Source organism: Hakea prostrata, chromosome 2, assembly GCF_041222555.1.
Source record: "Hakea prostrata isolate BN-2017 chromosome 2, UWA_Hpros_2, whole genome shotgun sequence".
NCBI classification, from domain to species: domain Eukaryota; kingdom Viridiplantae; phylum Streptophyta; class Magnoliopsida; order Proteales; family Proteaceae; genus Hakea; species Hakea prostrata.
In genome coordinates this window covers 1,817,751-1,826,409 of record NC_142601.1, presented here as the reverse complement: position 1 = coordinate 1,826,409, position 8,659 = coordinate 1,817,751, and the positions used below count along the sequence as shown (strand labels likewise).

Below are 8,659 nucleotides of genomic sequence, written 5' to 3'. Positions count from 1 at the left end.
GCACACTCTCACAAAAAGATCGAAATGAAAAACGTAGGTCATGGTCATGGAGCATGTGAACGCAACCTCATGAAACTTTCGCATCTGAAGATCATTTCTTCAGGAACGCAACTGAAGCATATACTATTATGTATACAATATCTTAATAGCACCTTTAATATTAATTAATACGAAATAAATAATAACAAATCACCTTTTCAGTCTCTCCTCCGAGCAGGTTTCATCCAGTAGAAGTTTCAGTTCAGATCTGACGGAAGCTTTTACGCTTCCAATTCAAATGAGATAGACGAGAAACATGCAAATTCCAGATAGTTCTTCAACCAGTTTCTTCCTGAGACATGAGACCAGATAGGTCTCCAACCAGTTTCTTCCTGAAGAGGAGGAGGTCTCTCTACAACCGACGATTATGCAGGAGGATATGGTGGAATTTGTCACTTGGTTTACCAAAAAAAAAAAAAAAAAAAAGAATTTGTCACCTGATTTCTGTTGGGTGAATGAATTTATAACCTGATTGCGTGCCATAGTGATATGGTCGAATTTTTGAGATTTGTTTGGGTATGATGTACAGGACCATCAAGTCATGCATTTTCGATCTCGTTGGTTGAAATTCAATAGTCAAATTTAAGATCCAACAGTCCAAAATCTTGACTTGACCATCATAAGCCTGACCCAAGCTTTTACTGGAATTTGTCACCTTTATTTTATTGCGTGCCAAAGAATGATGTCGTGGAATTTGCCACCTTATTACTTTTTTTGGGTGAATGAGTTTGTTGTCAGTGTCACCTGATTGAAAAATATACTCTGTTTTGAATTTGTCACTCGCAGAGTGAATCTTGCAATCATGAGAAGGTCAAACTTAAAAATTTTCATTGTTACAGACCCAAATCACGAACAAAGTCCCAACCATGCGTTTGTCTTTTACCTATTCGATTCTCTCCTGTGCGACAAAACTTAAGATTGCATCTTATTCTCTTCTTCCACAGCATGCATAGCTTCCCTCCAATACAATCAAGTATGTTCATTCTGATCATCAACTCGGAAACAATCTCTGTTATTTCCAACAATTTGCCCTAGCCTCAAGAAAGGGGTCGGTTGGGAAAGATAGAGAAATTCCACAAGCCACCCAAATTAAAGCGATGAATTTCACAGCTGGGTTGCTCGTCTTCCTTGTTTCTTCCATTCTCCTCTGTTCATTGACCCAAAGCACCCAAGTACAAGTTTTTCTAGCCAAGGACTGCTCAGGAGGTACATACACTGCTGGCAGCACATACAGTTCCAACCTCGGTCGTCTACTCACTGAACTATCCGCAAATGCTACCAACAGTAATGGATTTTACAAGACATCCGTTGGCCAGAATTCCGATGAAATCTATGGTCTCTATATGTGCAGAGGCGATATTAACTCCCAAGAATGTGCTTTGTGCGTTAGTACTGCTCAAGGAAATGTGACATCAAATTGTCCCAATCAAATGACGGGTATCATTTGGTATGATTTATGCATGTTACGATACTCAAACGACTCGTCCATCCTCTCAACCATGCAATCTTCTCCCTTTTATTCTCTGTGGGATGCCAATTTCACAACCAATTCAAGTCAGTCTACGCAGAATGAGCTACAATTAATTAATGACCTTGTTAATCGGGCATCGAATTCCACCCTCATGTATGCTGCTGATGCTCAAAATTATACTAACTACACTAAGATATATGGGCTGGTGCAGTGTACCCCTGATATATCTCAACAAGACTGCTTAAACTGCTTTACAGTAGCTACCTATGGTATATATAAGGGAGTAGAAATCACTAGAAACTCCACTGTAGGCTTCAGACTTCTTACGCCAAGCTGTAATCTGAGATCTGAGATCTATAATTTCACTGATCCAAACCCATCAGGGCCAGCACCACAAGGTCCACAACCAGGTTCATCACCACCACCACCACGAGGTATGGCTGTTACGAGTTCTAGTCGATAAGTGTTTCAATTTTCAAGTCATTTTTACTCAGGATGATTAGACTAGAGAGAACTTGGCTTCGTATTTTTTTTATCCTTCTAAACATGCATGATGATCTCCTCTTCAAATATTCAATGGGTTGGGTAAAAAGTAAAGGATGTATTTGGAATATATAGTAAACATTCCTGAATGTATACTCAATGGCATGGATCATAGATGAAAATAAACATCTTGGTTTTGCAGGGAATGGGACAAATTCATCAACAATTATCATTATTGTAAGTGTTGTCCTGGCAACAATAGCTGGAATTATACTTCTTTCTGTCATCTATATATGTTTACGTAAGCGGAGAAAGCCAAGGAGTGATACTAATGGTGGGTAACTATAGTTCAAATCCTTTTCTACCTTTTACATTTTATTCAGCTGTCCATGTCCCCAAAAATTTTGCATCCAAAACAATGTGAAAAATGGATTGTTTTCACAATATTCTTTGGATCATAGGAGGAATCAAGAGTAGCCATAAGGGGATTAACAAACTATTCCTTTGGAAAAATCCCCATCTTTCGGCTATCAATGCTCAGCACAAAATTGTCAGCACGTTTTCATCAGAGCATTTTTATTTGGAGAAAATTGAGTTTTTTTTTCCCTTCTGACTTTTGTTCCATTGAAAAATCCCTTGGAAGAAACATAGTGCACTCCCCATAGAACTAGTCTGGCTGGAGGAAAAGATATAGCTTTGACTACGTATGCCCACTAACATTGTTGTCAGCATTTTTTTTTTGTCAAGGCACTTGTATTGATTTCACCCCCTTTCATTGGGTGGTTGGGCATGTGTTTTAAGGTCCCAGACAGGTTAGCGTGGTGCAATCCTTACAATTCAGTTTTTTTACAATAAGAGCTGCCACATTCAACTTCTCTGATGTGAATAAGCTTGGACAAGGTGGATTCGGTCCTGTCTACAAGGTAATGATGCAAAACTATGGTGCAATTATAAATTGAATTCTTAATGTACCTTGTTGAAGATTGCAAATTGAATCCTCAAACGTGGGTTAGTAAATCACCCCATACAAGTACAAACTTCTGCTATTATTCTTTAATACAAGATGATATACAGGGTAAGCTTTTGAATGGACAAGAAATTGCTGTGAAGAGGCTTTCCAAGAACTCTGGACAAGGTGAAGTAGAATTTAAGAATGAGGTGGAGCTATTGGCCAAGTTGCGGCACAAGAATCTTGTACAGCTCCTCGGCTTCAGTTTCCATGGAAAAGAAAAGCTCCTGATCTATGAATTCTTGCCAAATACAAGCCTCGATCACTTTATTTTTGGTTGGACACTATCCTTGCTTCTCTTTCCATTGCGTATCTTTCTACTTAATGACGTTCTTACCTAGATGAAAACAAAAAGTATCTTCTGAATTTAGATGGGAAGTATAAACACATTATGATGTTTGCCTAGAGAGATAAGTAACTTTTTACAGAACATAATGAATTAGAAAACTAAGAGATCTTCATTTCAAAGCCATTTTTGCATCCATTATTTTGAGCATAAAGCATAGCTATGAGATCTAAATTAATTCCTTCAGTTTTGGAAGTGCATGTAGATTTGCAAGCACTAACTATTATTTGAGTCTTGATTTGAACTTTATTTGTGTGGACATGCAGATCCAATCAAGCGTTCATCTTTGGACTGGAATACATGTCTTAAAATAATAAGAGGGATTGCTCGAGGACTTCTCTATCTTCATGAAGAATGTCAACATAAAATTATACATCGCGATCTCAAAGCCAGCAATATCTTGTTAGACAAGGAGATGAACCCAAAAATTGCAGATTTTGGCATGGCAAGGCTTTGTGTAGTTGATGAAACTCAAATTACGAACAAGATTGTAGGAACATAGTAAGTCAATATGCTATTAACTTGTTGGTGTTTACCTATCATTCAACAATTTTGCTAAATGTCTTAGAAATTGAAAAAATATTCTTCAGTTTTTCTAGCTGGAATTAATTAAGAGGAGTAAAAGAACCATAATTTTGAATATGCAATGACATTTGTTACACTGCACTTTATTTAGTTCTTCAGTAAATTTAATAGCATAGTTTGGTTTGTTCAAATTTTTAACTTATTATCTTCATCAACTACAAACTAAAAGATAAGTCTTGATACCCTAACTGTTATAACTAAATGTGTTGAGATGGACTGCAGTGGATATATGGCTCCAGAGTATGCACTGCATGGGTTATTCTCAGATAAGTCAGATGTCTTCAGCTTTGGGGTCTTACTCTTGGAGATTGTGAGTGGTCGGAAGAACAACAGCTTTAATAAGTTGGAGCACACTGAGGACCTAATTAGCTTTGTAAGTATGGACACTAGATGTAATTTGCTTTCTTTAATTTATTAGTATTGAGAACCAATATCACTATAACTACAAGCGAATTCTTGAGGTAACCTGCTCAGATGTATTCTCCCATTGGTTTGGGCTGCCTAAAATAAATCACTTCTACATCCTATTTCCAACCCACAACTTCTCTACTCAATGGTCCTCAAACTAAGTTAATGATCAATAGGTAAAGTTCAGAATAGAAACACTTATTACATCAGCTAGAAGGTAATTAAATAATCAATGATCCATGAAAACTAAATTAAATGATCAATAGGTAAAGTCTGGAAAAGAAAACAACCATTGCATTAGGTGGAATGAGACAATATCGTAAACAGTTTTAATTTTTTAAATTTTTTAGGGTTGGTCGGGGAGGGAGAGGAGCAGTTTCAGTAAAGGAACCTAAATGAGCCCTAGAGTTTTCAAGATCATTTCCTGCAGTGGATTGACTCAACAGTCTAGATTACTGACAATGAATTAGTGGAGATCTTCAATCATGAAGAATGATACCAGAGTACCAAGAGTACCAAGAGTTTAGTAACTCTAGGTCTAAAAGAGAATGTGTACCAGTTGCTGAGTCCACTCAAGGAGTAATGGTATACACGAGTAAAGCCATACCAGAAGCTCATTGCAGTGCCTAGCTATCTAGCTGCCACACACTTTGCCATCAGTGAGCTTGTGTTGGGAATATTACAATATGAACATGGTTTGATCCAACACTTAGGAATATACCACAATTTATAAGTACATACTTAAAGTTCTAGTTGCATTATCATTTTTTACTCTGATAATCAAATCAAATGACCTACCTTTGATTTTGTTTGAATGTCTGCAGGCATGGAGAAATTGGAAGGAAAACACACCCTTGGAGTTGACAGATATAACGCTTACAGAAGACTCTTCGATAAGTGAAATGATGCAATGCGTTCATATTGGATTGCTATGTGTTCAAGAAAAGGCTGCAGACAGACCGACGACGGCATCAATTGATCATATGTTCAATCGCTCATCTATCACTCTTCCAGAACCGTTACCATCTGCCTTATCTTTTTATAGCATAAGAAGACCAGATCAACATTCCTCTCAGAATGATTTGTCAGTAACAGAGCAAGTCACATCCACAACTAAGTCAACACAATGGTCTATTAATGATACATCTAGTACAGAACTATCCGCCAGGCAAGTACATGGGGATGGTAGTGCATAAAGATGTTGGGTTTGGGTGTCTTGTATTTTGTGGGTCCATGTAATTATGGTTTTGATTGTATTTATAATTGAAATAAGGTTTGAATCAATTACTAATACTGGGGTAAAATTATAATTATATTAGGATTAGGGTTTATTCCTAACAAAAGAAAAGAAGGGTTGTGTGAAATCACTAATTATAACAGCCTCATGGTTTTGAAGTCATTATTAAACTCAATTGCATCAAAAGAGAATGTACTGTTCACCTTGTAAAATAGATTGATTATGTAATAAGTATATATATATATATATTTTTCCTCATAATCTTATAATTACAGACAGAAATCAATTGGCTGCTATAGGTTATAATTTGAAGTAGTCAATTAGTATAGAAATTTTTGAACATTGATCACCAAGAATAAAGAAAAATTGTCGCATGTAGTGTATGCTAGATTGCATACGATGCAGAAAGAAGATCTATAGCAGGAACTAATCTTGCATCCTTGCTAATACTCTCCTTCATTCGGCAAATGGTACACTTCTGATGGTGGCCACCTATCGATGAACAAATGATTAAAGAAAGAGTTTTTCACACGACATTCACTATTTTTAGAGTGAAACTATTGACCACCCACTATTATGCTATAAATTAAATAGCACCAACATAGAAATTTACAAGTTATTTTACTGTTAAATGGTAGTTAAAATTACCTAAATACCCTTATACTTATTTAAGTATCATTTAAGTAATTTAAGAATTTAAATTCAAATTATGTAAATGCCCTTTTGCCAAGAAAAATACAAAAGTATCCCAAGGGCCTTAAAACCACCGTGTGTCTCTCTCTTGTCCGACCAAGGCCAATTTTCTCTCCAATGGGAACTTTTAGGACAAAACACATTTGCCTCCTGGAATTCTTTTAGCCATGCTGCCTGTCTTGGTGGTTCTGTAGAAAAAGACGAAGGAAAGAGAACGGATTGAGATTGGAGAGGAAATATCTGCCTCATCAGTGTCGTCATCGTCTTCAACAGCGTTGGTGGCATCATTTTGCTTCTTAAGAATATTGAAGTTGAAGGCCAACCGGTCGTCGCCACCACCACGACGCTTGACATGAGTGGAGCAAGAGTCCTCGTCGGATCCATTGCTAGAAACTTCAGCATTAACAATGGAAGAATTCGAAGATTAGCCCCTTGCAAAGTCACTGGTTCTCTTTTGTTTTGTAAAGCCAGAGAAGTCCAAACCCGAAAAAGGGATTACTGATTCCGTCGCTGAGCGATTCCGTGGCAATTTGAATAGTGAGCACAAGACCCAGAAGACCGAAAATCATTTATTGTTTAAAATTGGGGTTTATGATGTCCCTGGTTCTCGATGCATAGCCTATAGCCAAATCAAAATAAAAATCAAATTGTGAAACCTGCAAAATCCAATGTCCCTAGTTCTCGATGCATAGCCCTGGTTCTCGATGCGAAACCTGCAAAATCAAAATCAAGTTAAAATTGCAAAACCCAGATGGGCAAAAAGGTTAAATCCACTCAAAAATGGAAACCAGAGATTAAAATCAAGTTAGAATTGGGAAAGCTAGAAGGGTATAGAGGTTAAATCCTACTCGAAAAAGGAAACCAGAGATTTAACTCTCCCTCTATGTAAACAAGGGAAGGGTTTTGGCCTAAAAGATCTCATCGGAGAGAGAAAATTTTTGCATGAAATTGAATAGGTCGGTTACGCTGTAGTCTTTGATCCTACAGATACACAGACCACCTTCATTGGTTTCTAGGCCCTTCCAAAGAAAGTTAGAGAAGAAGGCCTCCAAAGGCTGAAAGATATGTAGTGAAATCCTAGAAAGTCCAAAGAAACCATATTTGTCGACCTTGGCAAGAATTACCATAACTCTCAAATCCAAGCTTGCTTTGATTTGATTCTAGTGACATAAGAAAGAAGGCTCAAAGGAATATATTTTTATATGAGTAATACTTTCAACCATATCATATTCAAAGTTCCCAAAAATGTCATTGAACCAGACTGAAGTGTACAAATTGCTGCTATCAACAATGCCCATGCATTAAAACTATGCCATAACTAACCACTCCTCTAACCTCATTCAAATTTTTCTTCGAGTACATGATCGACATGCATCTACATTTCTTCTATTTTCATGTTATCCAAATTCTAATTGCATCAAAGCTCAAAAAAGCTCTAAGCCTATTGCAACTGCCACACTGCTTTAGTCCCAGTATCTGTCCATCACATATGCCACTAAATTGGCCTGCTTCCATGTTTACAACTACACATAATGAACACACATTTTAGAGTATCATTCTCATAAATGCAATCTAACAGCTGATCAAGGTCAGACTACTATTAGAGATTGATCAGGTCCCTCACCCCTGATCCCAATCTTTATGTTGTTAAGAATTTCCACTACAGGGTAGGAACAATGTTAAAGACATGTCTTCATCTCTATACCATAACCTTCAGGATGTGCTTTGCCTTTTCTGATATACCTATTATGGTGTGTTTGTCTCATTTAGGTAGAGCATATGGAAGATCATTCTCATCAGACAACAGAGGTCTTCGAGTTATGGACCTATTTATATATATCCAGCAAATAGATGGAAAGAAGATTGTGGGTCTGGACTAGCAGTATCCCTTTGTGCCTGCAACGTACGTATGAAGTTAGAGATGCATGCTTCACCCACTACGTGTGATTATTACCACCCGTGGCTCTGAATTATTTGGTAAGGGAAGATCCCGTGTTTTCTACGATGTCACACTTGCTCTGAAAGTACAGGGGATTTGCATTTTCTCGATAAGAAACCTTGCATTTTTTGTCAGCATGTTCACATTTCCTGGGTATGTTTTGTCCCAACTGCATAAATTACTGAACCTTATGCTTTATTTATTTTTAGGCTGAAATTGGAAAGCATTTAACATCAGATGGTCAATGGGAAGTCTATAAATTCCTTTGAGCAAATTGCATTGGTATCCCAAAATGGAGGTTTTAAAGCAATGATACCACTTTATGTTTAAAAAACATAAACATCTCAAAATTGAATTTTTATAGGACACATTATTCCAATTTGTCACTGAAAACCGTTAATTCACTTTTTCTTTTTCTTTTCTAATAGAGATATTTTGAAATTGAAAAA

At 36.9% G+C, this 8,659-nt stretch overlaps 1 protein-coding gene across 1 annotated transcript; it reads left to right on the top strand.

The window, feature by feature from the left end:
• Positions 1-1,136: 1,136 nt before the first annotated feature.
• Positions 1,137-5,537, top strand: LOC149023202 (cysteine-rich receptor-like protein kinase 15). Its single transcript, XM_089142717.1, has 7 exons — positions 1,137-1,944; positions 2,169-2,327; positions 2,795-2,916; positions 3,068-3,278; positions 3,615-3,849; positions 4,156-4,306; positions 5,166-5,537. The coding sequence occupies exons 1-7, from the start codon at positions 1,137-1,139 to the stop codon at positions 5,535-5,537; spliced, it is 2,058 nt and encodes a 685-aa protein (XP_088998843.1).
• Positions 5,538-8,659: the final 3,122 nt, after the last annotated feature.

What these genes read in the sequence shown, in the direction of transcription:
- LOC149023202 (XM_089142717.1), top strand. Translation starts at nt 1,137, where the DNA reads ATGAATTTCACAGCTGGGTTGCTCGTCTTCCTTGTTTCTTCCATTCTC. An exon ending in ATCACCACCACCACCACGAG is followed by an intron (nt 1,945 to 2,168) that starts GTATGGCTGTTA and finishes CATGGATCATAG; the next exon opens with ATGAAAATAAACATCTTGGT. An exon ending in CTGAGGACCTAATTAGCTTT is followed by an intron (nt 4,307 to 5,165) that starts GTAAGTATGGAC and finishes GAATGTCTGCAG; the next exon opens with GCATGGAGAAATTGGAAGGA.